Source organism: Pelophylax lessonae (genome assembly GCF_965119305.1).
Source record: "Pelophylax lessonae genome assembly, chromosome: 3".
Classification (NCBI taxonomy): domain Eukaryota; kingdom Metazoa; phylum Chordata; class Amphibia; order Anura; family Ranidae; genus Pelophylax; species Pelophylax lessonae.
The window spans coordinates 131,688,006-131,709,405 of NC_138770.1; the positions used below are offsets into that span (position 1 = coordinate 131,688,006).

Consider the following 21,400-nt stretch of genomic DNA (forward strand, 5'->3'; position numbering starts at 1 on the left):
GATGGCTAAAGCCACTGCCTCCTGTGTGGGTGTCCACCTACCCTTCTGCTGCTCTGGGTGGTCAGATCCCTTGGGGCTTGGGTCCTGGCGGCAGGGATTCCTTAAAATTTAGGTTATGGCCTATTAGGCCTAGCTCAAGCCCCCAACTCCCCCCCCCCCCTTGAGCATTTGCCGGACTGAGGATCTGTGCTATTTGCGGCTGGGCCCCCACAAAAATTTAGGCCGGGACTTGGCACTTTCCTTTGAACTGGGTGGCACTGTGGTGCTTCATTTTTAGTGACCGTTTTGCCGCCATTATTGTGTGAGCAGGGGTACCCTGCATGCGCTTCCGCATCAAGGTGGTCGGCCTGCCTTTTTATGGGAGGCTATGCTCTATTATGTCCTCTATGGTGGGCTCTTGAGGCGACCCCCTTGTCTTTTGCGGGGTCTCATAGATGGTCCATTTTTGGACCCTTGGCCGGCATTCCCTTGTGGGACCGCAGTCAGCGGTCTCCCGTGATTTTTATGTTTCGGGGTGAGCTTAGTACTGGGTCTGCGTCCACGCACTTCGAGTGCTCCGATAGTGAGGATGATTCCTCTTCTACTGCAGCCGCGCATGAAACGGCGCTGATGGATGCACTGATTTGTATCGGTGCCGGCAACTTTAAAAATGGAGGCTGCTGCTGCGTCGGAGGTGCCTGTCCCCTTTGGTACTCGCAGCTCCCCAAAAGCAACAAAGGTATTCCCTTTTTCTGCCTATTTTGACATAATTTACAAAATTGAGACAGTCAGTCAGTGACCTAAACGCAATAGGTCGGTGCCTAAGCGTTGCGCTAGACATTATCCTTTTGAAGAGTCCCTGTTAAAGTGGACAGTCAGGTTTGCAGGCTAAATAAATCCACATTAATTCAGGTGGAGATGTCTCCGGCTTTCAAAGACCCCTTTGACAGGAGAGTCGAGATTTTAGTCCTCCATGTTTTCTGTGGCCGTGGCCGGTTTGGTCCTTAGGCCGGTGTTCAACATAGCATTGATGTCCCAGGCTTTAACGGAGTGGGCAAAGCTTTTGTGCCAGGATCTGGAGGGGGAACAGCTTCCCCCTGCCCTTGCGGAGCTGACAGACCAGTTGGTCCAGGGATTGCAGTCTGTGATGCCTCTCTGGATGCGGCTCCCTTAGTTTCTATGCTGTCCGTGAAAGCAGTAAACAGTGGTCCTTCGGCACATGATATGGCTGAAATGCTGGTCTGCGGACCAGTCATTCAAGAAGGCCTTATCTGTTCTCCCCTTAGTGGGGGATCGCCTGTTAGGATCTTTTCTGGATGATATCAAATCAATAAGGGTCTTACAGGGGGGAAGAGTACTCCTTCTTTTTTTTTTTTTTTTTTTTCCCACAGGCTGCCAGGGGCAAGGAGTCTCATCGCAGACGTGGGCCCTTTTTTTTTCTCGGCTCATATGAGGCCTTTTCGTCTCTCAGGATGTCAAGACAAAGGATCTAAGTCTGTCAGCACCTCCTCTGGAGGTTCCAAGAGGATCTGGTCTGGTAAGCCGATAGCGGGTACTTCCAGACCTGCAGACAAGCCCTCTTCTGCCTAAAGGGGCGCCCTCACCCATGTCTAAGGTGGGGGGACGTCTTTGCTTCTTTCTGGACCAATGGAGCTCCCTGATTCAAGACGGGGATCCACGAGCTGATTCGGTCCAGCTACAAGATGGGGTTTAGGTCTTATCCTCCAGTGAGGTTCTTTCCTTCCAACCTGCGTTTGTCCCCCGACCGCCTGCGGGGGTCTCTTCCGGGCTGTGCAAGACTTTCTTCTACAAGGGGTGATCTGGTTCCAAAATCGAAACGTTTTAAAGGTTTCTAGTCAAACCTGTTTACAGTTGCCAGGAAGGAAGGCAAGGCATCGGTTCAGAAGTTCCGAATGGAGTCCATTTGTGCAGTAGTGACATCCCCACATAAAAGGACACTTCCCTTCATATTCCAATATATGTCAGTCATCAGCGTTTCCTCCTCTTTGCCATGGGCGAGGAGCATTATCCATTCATGCCATTATCCTTTGGTCTCGCCTCAGCTCCTCGGGTATTCACAAAAGTGTTGGTTTCAGTGTTGGCATTGTAGGGGCAGTGGGGGATTGCGGTACTGGGTACCTGGATGTTCTTCTTCTGCGAGCAGATTCTCCGACTGCTCTAAAGGACAACCTGAAAATTACTGTTCGGACTCTGCAGGAGTTCGGTTGGAAATTGAACTTTCAAAAATCTGCTCTTGTTCCATCCACCAAGTTGGACTATCTGGGTCTGACTGTGGACTCGGCTTCAGCCAGGGTGCTTCTTCCAAGCTGAAGGATGTGAGTTGGCTCTTGTCCAACAGTCGGTCATTTTTCAGGACTTGCATGTGGGTGCTGTGCCTGATGGGGTCTACCTTTTGAGTGGTTCCGTTTGCACAGTTCCACTCGGGACCTCTGCAAAGAGGATTCTTGCCAAGTGGGACAAGAATCCACAGTCTCTGGACAATCTGAGCCTGTTGAGCCAGGATACGAGATGATCCCTGATATGGTGGCTTTGCTCTCCGGTGTTTCGACAGGGCAAATCCTTCCTTCCCCTGTACTGGACGGTGGTCTCCACGGTTGCCATGCTGTCCAGGTGGGGAGGCATTTTGGGCACGGATGTGCTCAAGGGGTCTGGACTTTGGAGGAGTCCAGACTACCGATTAATATACTGGAACTTCGGGCTAGAAGATTTGTCTGGCTCATTGGACGAATCGCCATTAGGGGTGCCCCGTAAGAATTTAAGCAGGAAATGTCATGGCGGCTTGGGCGGTAGCTGGCATTCTAAGGTTCAGCTGTGTCTCCTGTGGGGTACTCCCGTGGTGGACCTGTTGGCCTCTCGTCTCAACAGGAAGGTACAGAGAGTAGTGGCAAAGGTCTCAGGATCCTCTGGCCAATGCTACAGACGCACTGGTGTCTCCCTGGGGCTAGTATTATCAGATAGACGCCTTTTCCCGCTCCGTTAAAACTTCTGCCGAGTCTTCTGCGAAAGATCAATTAGTGATGAAAGGTCATCCTAGTGGCTCCAGACTTGCCTCACCAGTCTTGGTACGCTGATATAGTACAGCTAGTCGCCGATGCCCCTTGGAGACTTCCTCTAATAGAAGATCTATTGGCCCAAGGGCCTATACTCCATCCTGCTTTACAGTCCCTGGCTTTAACAGCTTGGCTGTTGAAAACCAGGTGCTGAAGGATAGGGGGTTGTCTGAATCGGGGATTCCCATGCTGTTAAAGGCTAAAAAAATCTACCTCCTAGGAAGATTTACCATCGCACCTGGAAGACGTACATTGCATGGTGTGAGTCTCTTGGGGGTTATCCCCATTCTCTTTTCAGTGACTCGGATTTTGGCATTCCTCCGACGAGGTGTTGCGCAGCGCCTGGACTTGGGTATCGTCAAGTGCCAGGTTTTTGGCCTTGGCAGTCTTCTTTTGCCATCCTTTGGCTACACATTCTTTAGTTCGCACCTTTATTCGGCGGGTTCGTCACTTGGCTCCACCAGTAGGTCTCCGTTGCCTCTGTTGGATCTCAATTTGGTGCTGTCGGTTCTCCAGTAACTGCCTTTCAAAAATATGTGCTTCCTTTGCTTACATTGTCCCAGAAGGTAGCCTTCTTGGTGGCTATTACTTCTGCTCGCAGGGTGTCGGAGCTGGCAACGTTGTCTTGTCGTCAACCCTACCTGTTGGGTTACAGAGCAAAGGTGGTTCTTCGTCCCCGTTTGTTGTTTGGGCGATCAGACATTGTCTGGCCCATTGGACGGTTTGTCTTCAGGTTGTCCAGTACGGATTCAATTGGACAATGCCACGGCCGTGGCATATGTAAGTCATCAAGGGGTGCACAAAATGTTTCCTAGGGACTCGGGAAGTAGCAGGCATTCTAAGGTGGGCGGAACGTTTAGTTCCAGCTCTCTATGCTGTGCATATTTCAGGGGTGGAAAATTAGCAGACAGATTACCTCAGTCGACAGGCCTTGAATGAAGACATTGTGTTGCCTTCCTTGTGTCCTAAGCCTAAACATCTTAGGGAGAATGCCTTGCATTCTCTGGATGTGGGTTGAGTATTCACTTGAGTGTGCATATTTCAGGGGTGGAAAATTGGCAGACAGATTACCTCAGTCGACAGGCCTTGGACCAAGGAGCATGGTCACTTCATCCGGAGGTGTTTCTTCAGCTGTGTCTCCGGTGGGGAACTCCCGAGGTGGACCTGTTGGCCTCTTGTCTCAACAGGAAGGTAAAGAGATTCGTGGCAAGGTGTCCGGAACCTCTAGCGGACACCACGGACGTGCTGGTATCTCCTTGGGGGCAGTACCATCTGAGATACCCCTTTCCCCCTCTCAAACTTCTGCCGAGACTTCTGCAAAGGATCGAGGCAGAAGGAATTCAGGTCATCCTGGTGGCCCCAGACTGGCCTCGCCAGTCTTGGTACGCTGACCTGGTAAGGCTGGTCGCCAGTGTCCCTTGGGGACTCCCTCTCAGGGAAGACTTGTTGGTCCAAAGGCTGATCTTCCATCCTGCAAGCTTTCTTTCAACGTCCTTTGGCTAAGCATTCCTTGGTTCACACTTTTTTGTTCAGGGGGTACGACACTTGGCTCCACCTGTGCGGTCTCCGTTGCCTCTGTAGGACCTCAATTTGGTACTGTCTGTTTTTCATGAACCGTCTTTTGAAAATATTTGCGAGATTCCTCTGCTTACATTGTCCCAGAAGGTAGCCTTCTTGGTGGCAGTTACTTTTGCAAGCAGGGTGTCCGAGCTGGCAGCTTTGTCTTATCATTCACCCTATATGGTGGCTCACAGAGAAAGTGGTGTTTCACCCTTGTCAGTCTTTCCTTCCTAAGGTTGTTTCTGGTTTCCATTTGAATGAAGACATTGTTGCCTTCCTTGTGTCCTGAGCCTAAACATCTTGGGGAGAATGCCTTGCACTCTCTGGATGTGGGTTGAGTACTCAGGGTGTACCTTGCGGCAACCGAGTCGTTTAGGAATTCAGCCTTACTGTTTGTCCTTACGGATGGACCTCGCAAAGGGTTGGTCGCGTCTGCCGCGACCATTTCCAGATGGACAAGACAGACAGTGGTGCAGGCCTATTCCATCAAGGGTCAGGTTCCTCTGTTCCCTGTTAAGGTGCTTAGTGCCTCTTGGGCTTTCCGCCCTCAGGTGTCAGTGATACAGGTTTGCAAGGCGGCCACCTGGTGGTCTGTGCACACTTACACAAACTTGTATAAAGTGGATGTACTGGCATCTGCGGATGCTACTTTTGGCCGCAAGGTTTTGCAGGCCACTGTTTGAGAGGACCTGGTCCTCTTTGTGAGTGTATTGTTTTCAGGTGAGCTCCAGTTGTTCCTGGTTGAGCTCCATGTTACCTAGTTGGCTAGGTTTAGCCTTTTGGTAATTTTTTTGCTGTGTTTTTCCTACCCCTTATGTTTAGCACTGCTTTGGGACGTCCCAATGGTTAGGAAGACTCTGGCGCTGTGTCCGTCAATGAACGAAAGAGAAAAGTGGGTTTTTGTCTTACATGAAAATCCTTTTCTCTGATGTTAATTGACAGACACAGCACCCACCCTTCTATTGAGTTGGGTTTTTTTTTTTTTTTTCTGACACTGCAACAAAACTGAATGCCTATAGTAGAGTGCGGTAGTATATCATCTGGGACTGCACCATAGACATGGTAAAGCTTTTTCCTGCCTAGTGTCCTACTCCTGTAGGGGGCAGCATAACCTAATGTTTAAGAAGATTCTGTAGCTGTGTCAGTCATTGAACATCAGAGAAAAGGATTTTACAGTAAGATAAAAATCCAATTTTTCCTGTCAGGCTTGAGAGGAGACTTGGCTATGTTTAAAAAGTAACTTTAAATGTGGAACCATTAGATGCTTCTGTTCTGCTCATATAGACATGTTATACTTTCCTCCTCTGTGCAGTTGGTTTTGCACAGGGCAGCCCGGATCCTCCTCTTCTTGGGTCCCTCATCGCTGCTCCTAGCCCCTTCCTCCTGGTGAGTGCCCCCAAAGCCAGCAGCTTGCTATGGGGGCACCAGACCGAGCTGCAGCTCCGTGTGTCTATTCAGACACGGAGCTGCCGTTCGCACCCCCCCTGATTGGCTAACTGATGTTGACCGCCGCAGGAGCCAGTGGCGCCGCAGCGCCAAATCAGGAGGGAGAGTCCCTGACGGCCGAGGGGACTCATGGACATTGCTGGAGAGAGAAGGACCCCAGGTAAGTATTAGGGGGTGCTGGGGAGGCTGCTACACCCCAAAGGTTTTTTATCCTAATGCAAAGAATGCATTAAGTTAAACAACCTTCTGACTTTACAACTCCTTTAACTGTCGTAGTCATGATATTTTTTTTTTCAGGCTGATGAGTTTTTGCATTGTTTATACTTCCCTAAAAACGCAATCCCTTTAAATCCTATGGGACTCCTCACACCACTGCGCTGCAGGTGTGGTGTGTTTTAAAAGCTCCTGATTTCAAAACCTCACCAAAAAAGCAGATTCTCTTGAAATGAATAGGAAACGCGACCAAAACACATCTACGCATCCAAAACGCATGTTTTTTGGTGCATTTTTTGAGTCACATGTCCAAGTTTCATAGACGCATGGCACCCAGAAAGTGCACCGGAATATGCATATGTGATTTTACAGCATTTTTGCAATGGAGCAGTGTGAAAGCAGAGATAATCATGTATAAAATACCAAGTTCAATACATCAGTAGGGTGACATTTAAGTGAATGTCTAGGAGACCACTTATATGAACCCAGAACCATTGAATGGATGCCGAGAACCATCCTAGGAATGTTGTTAAACACCTAAATGGTAATCATTCAAGGGATTGAAAAGGTCAAAGCTGAAGTTTGGGGGGGGGGGGGGGGAAGCAAGCACCATTGTAGTATTGTACCATATATTTTTATATATATATTTTTATATATATATATGTGTGTGTGTGTGTGTGTGTGTATATATATATATATATATATATATATATATATATATATATATATATACATACACACATATATACATACACACACACACACACACACACATATATATACATACACACACACACAGCTGCAAGAAACACACACACAGCTGCAAGAAAAAGTATGTGAGCCCTTTTGGAATGATTTGGATTTCTGCACAATTTGGTCATAAAATGTGATTTGATCATCTAAGTCACAACAATAGACAATTACAGTCTGCTTAAACTAATAACACACAAAGAATGAAATGTTGCCATGTTTTTATTGAACACACCATGTAAACATTCACCCCTTGGATTTAATAACCCTTGGATTGAATAACTGGGCAATAACTTCAACCAAACGTTTCCTGTAGTTGCAGATCAGACATGTACAACGGTCAGGAGTAATTCTTGACCATTCCTCTTAACAGAACTGTTTCAGTTCAGCAATTTTCTTGGAATGTCTGGTGTGACTCACTTTCTTGAGGTCATGCAACAGCATCTCAATCGGGTTGAGGTCAGGACTCTGACTGGGCCACTTCAGAAGGTGTATTTTCTTCTGTTTAAGCCATTCTGTTGTTGATTTACTTCTATGCTTTGGGTCATTGTCCTGTTGCAACACCCATCTTCTGTTGAGCTTTAGCTGGTAGACAGATGGCCTTAAGTTCTCCTGCAAAATGTCTTGATAAACTTGGGAATTCATTTTTCCTTCGATGATCGCAATCCGTCCAGGCCCTGACGCCGCAAAGCAGCCCCAAACCATGATGCCCCCACCACCATACTTCACAGTTGGGATGAGGTTTTGATGTTGGTGTGCTGTGCCTCTTTTTCACCACACATAGTGTTGTGTGTTTCTTCTTAACAACTCAACTTTGGTTTCATCTTTCCACAGAATATTTTGCCAGTACTGCTGTGGAACATCCAGGTGCTCTTGTGCAAACTGTAAACGTGCAGCAATGTTTTGTTTGGACAGCAGTGGCTTCTTGTGGTATCATCCTATGAAATCCATTCTTGTTTAGTGTTTTACGTATTGTAGATTCGCTAATAGGGATGTTAGCATTTGCCAGTGACTTTTATAAGTCTTTAGCTGACACTCTAGGATTCTTCTTCACTTCATTGAGCAGTCTGCGCTGTGCTCTTGCAGTCATCTTTACAGGAGGGCCACTCCTAGGGAGAGTAGCAGCAGTGCTGAACTTTCACCAATTAGAGACAATTTGTCTTACCGTGGACTGATGAACAGCAAGGCTTTTGGAGATACTTTTATAACCTTTTACAGCTTTATGCAAGTCAACAATTCTTAATCGTAGGTCTTCTGAGAGCTCTTTTGTGCGAGGCATCATTCACATCAGGCAATGCTTCTTGTGAAAAGCAAACCCAGAACTGGTGTCTTTTTTATAGGGCAGGGCAGCTGTAACCAACACCTCCAATCTCATCTCATTGATTGGACTCCAGTTGGCTGACATCTCACTTCAATTAGCTCTTGAAGATGTAATTAGTCTAGGGGTTCACATACTTTTTCCACCTGCACTGTGAATGTTTACTTGGTGTGTTCAATAAAAACATGGCAACATTTCATTTGTTGTGTGTTATTAGTTTAAGCAGACTGTGATTGTCTATTGTTGTGACTTGGATGATGATCAGATCACATTTTATGACCGATTTGTGCAGAAATCCAGATCATTCCAAAGGGTTCACATACTTTTTCTTGCAGCTGTATATGTATATATATCTCCATATATCCCATATTCTACTGGCTTCTGTATACTATAATAATCTCAGTGATGTTGAAGACCCATCCCCCCCTCCCCCACAACTGGGGTGGATAGCAGTGGCTGCGACTGAGGACTCCTGCTGCTCGCATTCCCCATTCTGGCTCTTTGGTCATTCACAAATTCATACTATTGTCCTCCCAGAATGCAACATGCCATTCAATTTGTCATCTTGGGGATATGTTTGTCCTGCATCATTTGTATTTAGAGTTGACATATTTTACAAACTTTTTAATGCAAGAGATCCATTTGTTTGTTTTTTAGATGGGCCACTGTTATTGATAAAATAATGCCCCTAGATCATTAAATATTGCACTAAGGTTATTCCCCTTGAGGAGAGGGGTATGATTTAGTTGGGATCCTAAGGTATCAGTGAGTACTGTGGACGTTAACTATAAAAGAGGGTTCGTTCCTGTGACCTGCTGTTCTGCCAAATTTTTTGTGCATTTATTGTGCATACCTAAAGAAAGGTGCCTTCCAAAAAAGAGCCCTTGTTTTCACGTCATCAGTTGCCCCTACCTGTTACCTTAAATCTTTTCCAGCACTGCCGCATCAGTCAGTCTCGTCTGTGCCCTGTAGTGCCACAGGGGTCAAAGGTAGTAACCACATATCTTGGTGGGGGACAAAGGCATCCAACACACCTGAAAGTGATACAATCCGTTAAGGCTGGAAGGTAGTAGACATGGGCCACTAAAGAAGGGAGTTCTAAGAGCTTTTCTATTGCACCTACCTTCTTTTAGGGTTGTTTTTTTAAAGCTTGATGCTTTGAGGCAGGCCATACACCGTACATACACCGTGCAAATTTCTTTCCTGCATCTATGATTTCCCCATCAGCAATGTTGACAGGGGAATCCCTCTCGCTGAGTCATTGTGTTCTCCTAGTGGGGAGGGAGTTGTATATATTGCTAGCTACTATACCAGCCGTTAGCAATTAATTGCATGTAAGATCCATCAGGCTGGTTGTACCCAAGTTGATCAATCGATCAACTTGGTGCATTAAGCCTGGCCAGCTGATTTGGCCGATTAAATTAATCCATATAATTTCTTTACAAGCCACTTTTACCTTTTTCATGATTAGCATACAAAATTTGTCTATTTTATATTCTAGGTGATCGAGATGGAGAAACAGCTAAACCCAGTTAGGGAGCAAATAGATGCAGAAGAGGGGCGCACAGTGAAGTTTGAGCAGAAGATCAGTGAATGGCAGGTATTGCATACATCCTGTGTCATATTGTTATGCTCCATGAAAACTCACCCAATCAGCAACCGAGACAGAGAACAATAAAGGAAGTGTGGTGTTTTTTTTTTTTTAATTGTATTAAAAATAAAACCTAAAACATGAAAAAAATCACATGTATATAAGTATTCACAGCCTTTGCCATAACACTTTTCACTGATCATCATTGATATGTTTCTACAGCTTGATTGGAGTCCATCTGTGATAAATTCAGTTGATTGGACATGTTTTGGTAAGGCACACCTGTCTACATAAGGTCCCACAGTTAACAGTGCATTTTAGAGGACAAGCCATGAAGTCTAAGAATTTATCTGTAGACCTCAGAGACAGGATTATATGGGGGCAAAGATCTGGGGAAGGGTACAGAAAAATGTCTGCAGCATTAAAGGTCCCAATGAGTACAGTGACCTCCATCATCCGTAAATGGAAGAAGTTTGGAACCACTAGGACTCTTCCACCAATCAGGCCTGTTTGGTAGAGTGATTAGACAGAAGCCATTCCCAGGAAAAGGCACATGACAGCCTGCCTGGATTTTTCCAAAAGGCACCTGAAGGACTCTCAGACCATGAGAAACAAAATTCTCTGCTCTGATGAAACAAATATTTAACTCTCTGGCCTAAATGGAAAGTGTCATGTCTGGAGGAAACCAGGCACCGCTCATCACCTGGCCAATACCATCCCTACATTGAGGCATGGTGGTGGCAGCAGCATGCTGTGGGGATGTTTTCTCTATCGTCCATCGACAGACGTAGCCTCATTTTTATGAGCTGAGTGGGTTAGGCTGCCACCTGCAGGTGTAGTCTAGGCAGTATGTTAGTACAAAACTTTTAACATATACATGCCCGCGGGGCTGTCCTTCCAGGCATGACCCCAACTGCCACAGCCCAGCATATCAGTTTGCTTCTGCCTAGAGAAAGAGTAGGACCTAGGTTTCCTGCTGGGACTCCGATGTCAGTTTTTTATTCTTTTCAGAATATTTTTTTATTTTTCTTTACTCACTTGCTAGATAGTGTTCAGGGAAGAAATTTCCTGGTGATCTATAAGCAACGATGCCGGCTGGGGCTTCACACTGGATAATGTAGTTTTTTTTGCTCCCCCCAGTCTGGCCTACGAGCGTGAGCAGGTTATAGTCCCAACCTAGGCCTAGCCACGACGGTGCCCCTTTTTCGGATGGGGATGAGCTTGTGAGCAGATGCCTCACTGGGACGCGACAACCTGGAACTCCCTGAGTCGCAGCGTACCCCTCGGCTGGCAGCACCCCCCACTTTGTGTGGGAGGCAGTCTGCCCGGAGTGGAGCCCACCCAGTCCATGGTATGGTGAGTAAATGTGCCCCCCTTGCCCCTGCTGGCCTTGGGGTGATTTGGGCCCTCTCCTGGGGATAATGGGATTTGTGCCTCCCAAAAGATCCCCCTGGCCTGCCTGGTGACAGTTCTGTGTGTACTACGCTCCCACGTTCCCTGTCCCTGTGGTGGCTGTGTGTCTGGAGCGCCTGGCTCCCTGGGGGGGGGGGGGGGGAAGGGGGGTGTGGGACATGGTACCTTGGGCCTGCTGGTCCCTGTTGTGGTTCCTGAGGCCTTCATGTGTCGGTCCCTGGCCGCATGGTTTGCTGTGGGCGCCACCATCTCAAGTGTGGGCAAAGGGTTTTTTTTTTTCCCCCATAGAGTAGAATGGGGCAGCCATTTTCCCTGTAGCTTCCTATTATGTATGGGCATCCATCTTTGTGTAGCCCTTGTGCTATAATGAGCAGTGTGACCTTCCTCAGGTGACATCACTTCCTATCCATTTGTTTCCTGCTACTGGCCGAGGTCACTTCCTGTCTTTCTCTCCATGCTGCTGGAAGAATCAGGCGGGTGGTTTGACTGAGGTGGTACAGTACTTGGGGTCCCTGTGGGCATATTCCTGCACTTTATGCTGTCAGTTTAGTTTAAAGGGGTTCCCTGCAGACCAATGCGATCGGCGCTCTTAAAGCGATAGTACTCAGTTTTTTTAGAAATTGCAATATGGAGTCCCAAACTGTGCAATCGCCCTCAGACCCACTCTGTGCGACTCCGGGACAGTCTGGATCGCAGTCACTGGCCGCAATTTCAGCAGCCCTAGAAAGCCTGGCGACTAAAGTTGATTTAGTCATGAAAAAGGTTGATAGCCGAAAACGGCCGCTGCCTTCTCCATCTATGGAGGTGTCCTCTGATTCAGAGGCTGATGGGGTCGCCCCCCTACCTGAGGGGTCGCTGTCCTTGCAAGTCAGATGGTGAAGAGGACCTGTCGTCTTCAGCTGCAGTGCGGGAACACGCATTAGTGGAAGCCGGGATACTTTAAAATTGGCTGATGAGCCCACGTCAGTAGGGACGCGGGTGGCTTTTGGCTATCAGAAGTCTCCAAAAGCTGACAGGGTTTTCCCTTGTCCTGACACTTTTTACGATATTGTGAATGACCAATGGTGGTGCATTAAGCACGTGTTAGTGGTACCATAATGCTTTAAACGCTGGTACTCTTTTTTTTTTTGCTTAAAAGGTACCGCATAAAACCATTGGACGGTACCGCATAAGGTGGACCTTCCTGTTTCCAGATTAAACAAATCTACCCTTGTGGCTGTGTAGAATTCTCCGGTTTTTACGGATCCAGTGGACAGGCGGGTGGAATCCCTTTCCTGCCATCTTCATGTGCTGGCGGGTTCCATTTTAAAACCGGTTTTTGTGTCTGTGTTAGTCTCACAGACGGTGACGGAATGGATTAGGGGTTTGCAGGAGTCTTTGGACCCTGAGACTGTTCCTCCTGAACAGCTGGAACTGTTGGACCAGCTGATCCAGGCTCTGGTTTTCCTGTGTGATGCGTCTATGGATGCGGCTCCCCTTGTGGCCAGGGTTTCAGCCATGGGCATTGTTTTAAGACGCATGGTTTGGTTGAAGAGCTGGTCGGCTGACCAAGCTTCTAAGAAAGCGCTGGCTGATCTCTCCTTTCTTGGTGAACGGTTGTTTGGCGACTCATTGGATGAGTTAACCAAGGGCCTGACTGGCGGGAAGAGTACTCTAATTCCTCAATCCTCCAAGGGTAAGACACCCTGTACTAAGCGGGGTCCCTCCTTTTCGGCTCATAAACGTTTTTTTCGTGCCTCGGGGGTGCAAGAAAAAGGTAAGCCGTTCAGAACTTCTGGAGGAACTAAGAAGCCTTGGGGCAAGCCCAAGGCCCATCAGCCCAGTGCGGCAGACAAGTCCTCTTCAGCATGAAGGGACGCCCTCATCCGTCTTTTCTCAGGAGCCCTGGACTTCATTTAGGACGATTGGGTTTGCAAATTTATTTGCGCCGGGTACAAGATTGAATTCTGGTCCCGGCCAGGGGACAGGTTCTTTCAGTCAAATCTGCACCTGTCTTCGGAGCGTTTGAAGGATCTGCGGGATGCTGTGCGAGATCTCCTGGCTTAAGGGGTGATTGTGCTGGTTCCTCCGCAGCAACGCTCTCAAGGTTTCTATTCAAACCTGTTCACGGTGCCCAGAAAGGAGGGCAAAGTGCATCCAATCCTGGACCTCAAAGCTCTGGACCGCTTTCTGCAAGTTTAGAATGGAGTCCATTCGGTCGGTGGTGGCATCTTTGAATCAGGGATTTTATGGCTTCCATCGATCTCAAAGATGCGTATCTCCACATCTCCATATTCGAGGGACACCAGCGGTTTGTCTGCTTTGCGGTGGCAGAGGCGCATTATCAGTTTGTGGCGTTATCCTTTGGTCTCGCCTCCCAGAGTTTTTATCAAGGTCTTGGCCCCTGTGCTGGCCTTGTTACCTCAACAGGGTATCTCCATTGTGGGATATCTGGACGATCTCCTGTTGCAAGCAGGCTCCTATACAAATTTGCTGGACAACGTCCCCATCACCATTCAGACCCTTTAGGTGGGCGATCAATTTCCACAAATCTGCTCTGACACCGTCCGTGCAGGTCACTTATCTGGGGCTGATCCCCCAACTCTGCTCTGGCGAAGATCTTCCTTCCCTTGGATAAGCTTCAGAAGTTGCAAAGGGTGGTTCGGTTGCTGATGGAGACCGATCAGTCCTCATTATGGGCTTGCATGAGGGCCCTGGGTCTGATGGTCTCGACCTTCGAAGCGGGCCCGTTTGCTCAGTCTCACACGAGACAGTTGCAGAAAGATTCAAAATGGAACAGAGATCCTCAGTCCTTGGACCTAAAGATTCGGTTGAGCCATCTCACAAAGTCGGCTCTCTCTTGGTGGCTGCAGTCAGCTGTCCTGTGCCAAGGCAAGTCCTTCCTGTCGGTGTTTTGGACGGTGGTCACCATGGACGCCGGCTTGTCAGACTGGGGTGGAGTGCTGGGGAAGCTCTGTGCCCAGGGAACTTGGATGACGGAGGAGTCTTCCCTGCTGATCAATATTCTGGAGCTGAGAGCGATCAAGCTCTGCCTGCTTCACTGGACGAGTCAGCTACGCAGCTCTCCGGTTCTGGTTTAGTCGGACAAAGCCACTGCCGTGGCTTACATCAATCACCAAGGGGGCACCAGAAGTGCCCTGGCAGCCAAAGAGGTGGCCAAGATTCTGGTGTGGGTGGAACACAATGTTCCGGCACTCTCCTTGGCACCCATCCCGGGTGTGGAGAATTGGCAAGCGGAATACCTAAGTCGTCAGGTGTTGGATTAAGGGGAATGGTCTCTTCATCCGGAGGTGTTTCGACCTCTGTGTGCCTGGTGGTGGACTCCGGAGGTGCATCTGTTTGCGTCTCGCCTCAACAGCAAAGTTCAGAGGTTTGTGGCTAGGTCTCGGGATCCTCTGGCCGACGCCACAGACGCTCTTGTGGCTCCTAGGAGTCAGTATCGTCTGATCTATGCCTTCCCTCTGTTCGTTCTCATGCCAAGGTTTCTTCACTAGGTGGCGATGGAAGGCATTCCGGTAATTCTGGTGGCACCAGACGGGCCGTCCTGGTATGCAGAACTGGTAAAAATGGTCGTGGATCCTCCACGGCGTCTTCCTCTGTGGGAAGATCTACTATCTCAAGGTCTGATCTTCCATCCTGCTTTACGGTCGCTGGCTTTAATGGCTTGGCTGTTGAAAACAAGGTGTTGAGGGTAAAGATCTCTGATTTGGTGACTCCTACCCTTTTGAAGGCCAGGAAGTCGACACCTAGGAAGATCTATCATCGTATGTGGAAATTGTACATTTCATGGTGTGAATCGCTGCAGCTGCACTCTCGCTTATTTTCTATAGCTAAGGTTTTGGCTTTTTTACAAATGGGGGTTGAGCAGCGCTTTGCATTAGGCACTATCAAGGGCCAGGTGTCGGCCTTGGCTATTTACTTCCAACGTCCGTTGGGTACTCATAGTTTGATTCGCACTTTCATTCAGGGGGTACGTCATCTGGCTCGTCCGAGAAGATCCCCGTTACCACCGTGGGATCTTAATCTGGTTTTGTCTGTTCTTCTTCAAAAGCCTCCTTTTGAGAATATTAGGGAGATTTCTCAGCTTTCTTTGTCGCAGAAGGTTGCCTTCCTAGTGGCTATCACTTCTGCCTGCAGAGTCTGAGTTGGCAGCGCTGTCCTGTCGCTCGCCTCATTTGGTGGTCCACAGGGATAAATTGGTCCTCCGACCTAATCCGTCCTAAGTTGGTGTCAGATTTTTATCTGAATGAAGACATTACGTTGCCTTACTTATGTCCTAAACCTAAACATCACAAAAGTTGCCTTGCGCTCTCTGGATGTGGTTCGGGCGATAAGGGTTTATCTGATGGTTACTGAATCCTTCAGGGAGTCGAACTCTCTCTTTGTCCTTCCGGACGGTCCTCGCAATGGTTTAGCTGTGTTTGCTGCGACCATTTTGAGACGGATCAGGCAGATGGTTGTTCAGGCTTATTCAATTAAGGGTCAGGTTCCTCCTTTCCCTGTGAAGGCACATTCTACTAGAGCGCTGAGTTCCTCTTGGGGTTTTCGCCATCAGGCCTCTGTTGTACAAGTTTGTAAGGCAGCGACTTGGTTATCTGTTCACACCTTTGCAAAATTTTACAAGGGGGATTTGTTGGCATCTTCGGATGCCTATTTTGGCCACAAGGTTTTGCAGGCTGCTGTTTTCATAAGAATGTTTGTTTGTTTTTTTTCTTATTCTCTTGGGGGTCTTTTACCTGGGTGAGCTCCATGTTGCCCGGTTGGCTAAGTTTAGCCTTTTGGAGTTGACGTTACTGTCTGGTTGAGCTTTTCCCACCCCTCATGCCTATACTGCTTTGGGACATCCCACTCAGCTCATGGAGATGAGGCTGCGTCCGTCGATGGACAATAGAGAAAATACGATTTTTGTAAGATCTTACCTTAAAATCTTTTTCTCTGATGTCCATCGACAGACGCAGCACCCGCCCCTCTGTATGGTGATGGTTCTTTTGTCTTCACTGCTTGCAACTAAACTAATGTGCTGTGCTGTGGCAGTGGGGGTTATGCCTGGAGTGACAGCCCCGTGGGGGTGTACATGTTAAAAGTTTTGTACTAACGTATTGCCTAGACTACTCCTGCAAGTGACAGCATAACCCACTCAGCTCATGGAGATGAGGCTGCGTCTGTCGATGGACAAAAGAGAAAAAGATTTTACAGTAAGATCTTACAATAATCGTATTTTTCAGCGGCAGGAATTGGGAGACTAGTTGGGATCGAGGGAAAGATGAATGCTTTGTACAGAGACATCCTTGATGGAAACCTGTACCAGAGCACTCTGGACCTCAGACTGGGGTTAAGGTTCATTTTCCAACAGGACAACCCTAAGCACACAGCCAAGATAACAAAGGAGTGGCTACAACACAACTTTGTGAATGAACTTGAGTGGCCCAGCCAGAGCCCAGACTGGAACCTGATTTAAACATCTCTGGAGAGATCTGAAAATGGCTGTGCACTGACGCTCCCCATCCAAACTAATTGAGCTTGAGATGTCCTGCAAAGAAGAATGGGAGAATCTGCCAAAAATGTGTGCCAAGCTTGTAACATCATACTCCAAAAGACTTGAGGCTGTAATTGGTGCCAAAGGTGCTTCAACAAAGTATGGAGCAAAAGGGATTTTTTTCATTTTTTTTTTTTTTTTATTTTTAATAAATTTGCAAAGATTTCAAACTTTGTCATTATGAGGTGGTATTTGTAGAATTTTGAGGAAAATAATGAATTTAATCCATTTTGGAATAAGACATAACAAAATGTGGAAAAAGCGAAGCGCTGTGAATACTTTCCGGATGGGCAACACTCTGAAGTAGATGTCTGTTTTGTTAATCATCACACAGATTTTTTCCTTATTTTGTTTATATAATGCGAGTATAGTTTTAAAATTTTAACAAATTGGAAATGTGATGAGAATAGCTTTCTTGCCTTTATAAACCATAGGGATGTGGTTTGTTGAGGTAGAATGGCATGTTTGTTGGCAGGAGGTTTTCACATTACTATGCTGTACTGAACAGTTTACATTTACATCCACTGCTTGGACTCCATTATTTGAGGCCTGAGTTGATCATTGGTGGGGTTCTGTTTTAATGTGAAATATGTGATCTTTTTAACCACACTTTTGTTCTGTGTGATGTAAAATTTTAACTTTTTTTTGATCCGAAAATTTAATTTTAGTTGAAAATTCTCCCGTGTAAGTAAGTGGTGGTGTTTAGACCTGTAGTTGATGCTGGGTAGTAGCATAAAATACTTTTTTTTTTTTTTTTTTCTTCAGGAAAAAGTGAACGGTTGTGATGGGAATTTCCGAGCTATACAGGAGAAGCTTGAAATGATCAGCCAGGAGGCCCAGACATTAAAACCACGGTGCTTAGCATTAAAAGATGATGTGCAGCAAAGGAAGAAGGCCTACAATGAATCTGAGGTGTGTTCTTCAACTGGATATTTTCCGCTTTCATGGTGTGTTTGTATTCTATTGGAAGTGATCACCAACTGTAAGCCCCCAAATCACCAATACTTGTAGCAAAGGACTTTAAAGGGCATGCGACTCTTGGAACCACATAGAAAAAGTTATTTGTAAAAGCATAGAGTTTATTATACAAATGTTAACAACACATAGGGCACCATATCCAATATTATAGCACAGGGTTCACCTATATCTTTCACATGACTACAGAGTAAAGAGAAGCATTCCACGTGTCTTCTCAACCAGTTTCAGATAGTCAACATTTTCTTTGGGAGCACATTTCGACAATATCCATTTGGTTGAATTCAATAGTTTAAGAGAAATGGCTATAGGTATATGCTGAAGACCACTAAATGTGGACCATCATTCCCAGAAGGGTGCACAGAGGAGTGACAGAGGACTGAAGAGTACCCAGCTCTTACACAAGGGACGCCAAAGATAGCCGCCATGCCCAAAACTATTAAAGTAGAACTGTAGGAAAAACGTTTTCTTTTATTTTGGATAGAGCAAGAGAGAGTTATAACCCCTGTCAAATTTTTTTTTTTTTTGTTTACTACCTGTGTCCCATTGCAGAGCTTTCCCTTCACTTCCTGTTCCATAGCCAAACAGGAAGTGAGATGAAATCCCTGCAAATGAAGGGACTTCCTTGAGGACCCCCAGGTCACTAGAACTAGTGTCCCCATTGGAAGATTCCCCCTCTAATACTTTTCTGGGGACAACCCAAAAATGGGGATTTTCTTTTACTTTCAAAGATGATGGCAAAGAGGACAAATAGAGAGGCGGATTCTCCGTAATGGTGGCACAGACCGCAATAAAAACTGACAAGGGTTCTAATCCACCTCCACTCTATCCAAAACTAGAAACATTTTTTGCCTTTAGTTATACTTTAAACCCAGTTTCACAGGAAGTAGCTAACAAGTCATGTGTGATCCTAAAAAGTACAGGTCCCAAGGTGATATCAGTCCTATATCCCATGTAGTGCCCCTACCTCAGTGTCCAAAATATCTCTAACAAGAGACATTACTCTGAGATTTCTTTTTGATCCAATGTCTGGGAATGATGGTCTACATTTAGTGGTCTTCAGTATATACATATGTTGCTCTTAAATGATTGGATGCAAACAAATATTTCTCTTTCGTTCACTGACAAACACAGCTTCAAGTCTTCAGACTATTGGGTATTATAATGTCACTCTTTAGGAGTAGGACTAGGCGGAAACCTTTTTGGTTATGCCCCTGGGGCAGTCCCAGAGGGTATACCATCACTTCCTAAATATTGGATATGATGCCATATGTGTTTTAACATAAACTCTATGCTTTTAAAAATAACTTATTTTGCGTGGTTCCAAGAGTCACATGCACGTAAAGTCCTTCATTAAACCTATTGGTGGTTTGAGTATATTTATGATGGGGGCATGTAGTGACACAGAACCTTTTTCTAAATATGTTACAACTATAAGCCCCTATTCACAGTACTACAGTGTGATGTTAAACGTTGCACATACAGTATCTCACAAAAGTGAGTACACCCCTCACATTTTTGTAAATAGTTTATTATATCTTTTCATGTGACAACACTGAAGAAATTAAACTTTGCTACAATGTAAAGTAGTGAGTGTACAGCTTGTATAACTGTGTAAATTTACTGTCCCCTCAAAATTAATGTCTAAACTGCTGGCAACAAAAGTGAGTACACCCCTAAGTTAAAATGTACAAGTTGGGCCCAAAGTGTCAATATTTTGTGTTGCCACCACTATTTTTTTCCAGCACTGCCTTAACCCTCTTGGGCAATGGAGTTCACCAGAGCTTCACAGGTTGCCACTTGAGTCCTCTTCCACTCCTCCATGACGACATCACAGAGCTGGTGGATGTTAGAGACCTTGCGCTCCTTCACCTTCCGTTTGAGAATGCCCCACAGATGCTCAATAGGGTTTAGGTTTGGAGACATGCTTGGCCAGTCTATCACCTTTACCAAGGCTGTGGTCATCTTGGAGGTGTTTTTGGAGTCGTTATTATGTTGGAATACTGCCCTGCGGCCCAGTCTCAGAAGGGAGGGGATCATTCATAGTTCCCTCAATGAACTGTAGCTCCCCAGTGCCAGCAGCACTCATTGAGCCCCAGAGCATGACACCCCCCCCCCCCCCCCCATTATGCTTGACTGTAGGCAAGACACACCTGTCTTTGTACTCCTCACCTGGTTGCTGCCACACACGCTTGACACCATCTGAAACGAATAAGTTTATCTTGGTCTCATTAGACTTCAGGACATGGTTCCAGTAATTCATGTCCTTAGTCTGCTTGTGTTCAGCAAACCATTTGCGGGCTTTCATGTGCATCATCTTTAGAAGAGGCTTCCTTCTGGGACAACAGCCATGCAAACCAATTTGATGCAGTGTGCGGCATATTATCTGAGCACTGACAGACTGACCCCTTTCCCCTTCAACCTCTGCAGCAATGCTGGCCGCACTCATACGTCTATTTCCCAAAGACAATCTCAGGATTTGACACTTAGCATTCACTCAACTTCTTTGGTTGACCATGGCAAGGCCTGTTCTGAGTGGATCCTGTCCTGTTAATCCGCTGTATGGTCTTGGCCACCGTGCTGAAGCTCAGTTTCAGGGTCTTTGCAATCTTTTTATAGCCTAGGCCATCTTTATGTACAGCAACAATTCTTTTTTTCAGATCCTCAGAGAGTTCTTTGCCATGAGGTGCTATGTTGAACTTCCAGTTACCAGTGTGAGAGAGTGAGAGCGATAACACCAAATTTAACACACCTGCTCCCCATTCACACCTGACCTTGTAACACTAAAGAGTCAAGTGACACGGGTAGGGAAAATGGCTAATTGGGCACAATTTGGACATGTTCACTTAGGGGTGTACTCACTTTTGTTGCCAGCAGTTTAGACATTAATTTTGAGGGGACAGCAAATTTACACAGTTATACAAGCTATACACTCACTACTTTACATTGTAGCAAAGTGTCATCTCTCTGTCAATATCAATGGCATTACTATCAGCCCATCCCCACATGCCAAGGTCCTAGGTGTTGTCCTAGACTCTGAACTCTCCTTCAAGCCCCACATCCAATCGCTGTCCAAATCTTGCCGCCTCAACCTCCGCAACATCTCCAAAATACGCCCCTTTCTAACCAAAGACACAACAAAGCTCCTAGTTCACTCCCTGGTCATCTCGCGCCTCGACTACTGCAAATCCCTTCTCATTGGCTTACCTCTACACAGGCTATCCCCCCTTCAATCCATCATGAATGCTGCCGCCTGACTCATCCACCTTATCCACCCAACAAATTAATTTCAAAATACTAACATCTTTCAAAGCCATCCACAGCTTAGCCCCCAGCTACATCATTAGCCTAGTCTCAAAATACCAACCTAATCGCTCTCTTCGTTCCTCTCAACCTCCTCCTCTCTAGCTCCCTCGTCGCCTCCTCCCATGCTCGCCTCCAGGACTTTACCAGAGCCTCTCCGATCCTATGGAACTCCTTACCCTTCTCTGTCCGATTTATCTCCTACTCTATTAGCTTTTAGGCGATCTCTGAAAACCCTCCCCTTC

At 46.6% G+C, this 21,400-nt stretch overlaps 1 protein-coding gene across 1 annotated transcript in view; it reads left to right on the plus strand.

Moving 5' to 3' along the window:
* Window positions 1-21,400, plus strand: part of SMC6 (structural maintenance of chromosomes 6) — a 332,391-nt gene that overhangs the window by 86,902 nt on the left and 224,089 nt on the right. Inside the window, exons 10-11 of the mRNA XM_082248885.1 lie at window positions 9,839-9,937; window positions 17,643-17,789. Coding sequence (XP_082105011.1) covers window positions 9,839-9,937; window positions 17,643-17,789 — 246 coding nt within the window. The remainder of the gene's footprint in view (window positions 1-9,838; window positions 9,938-17,642; window positions 17,790-21,400) is intronic.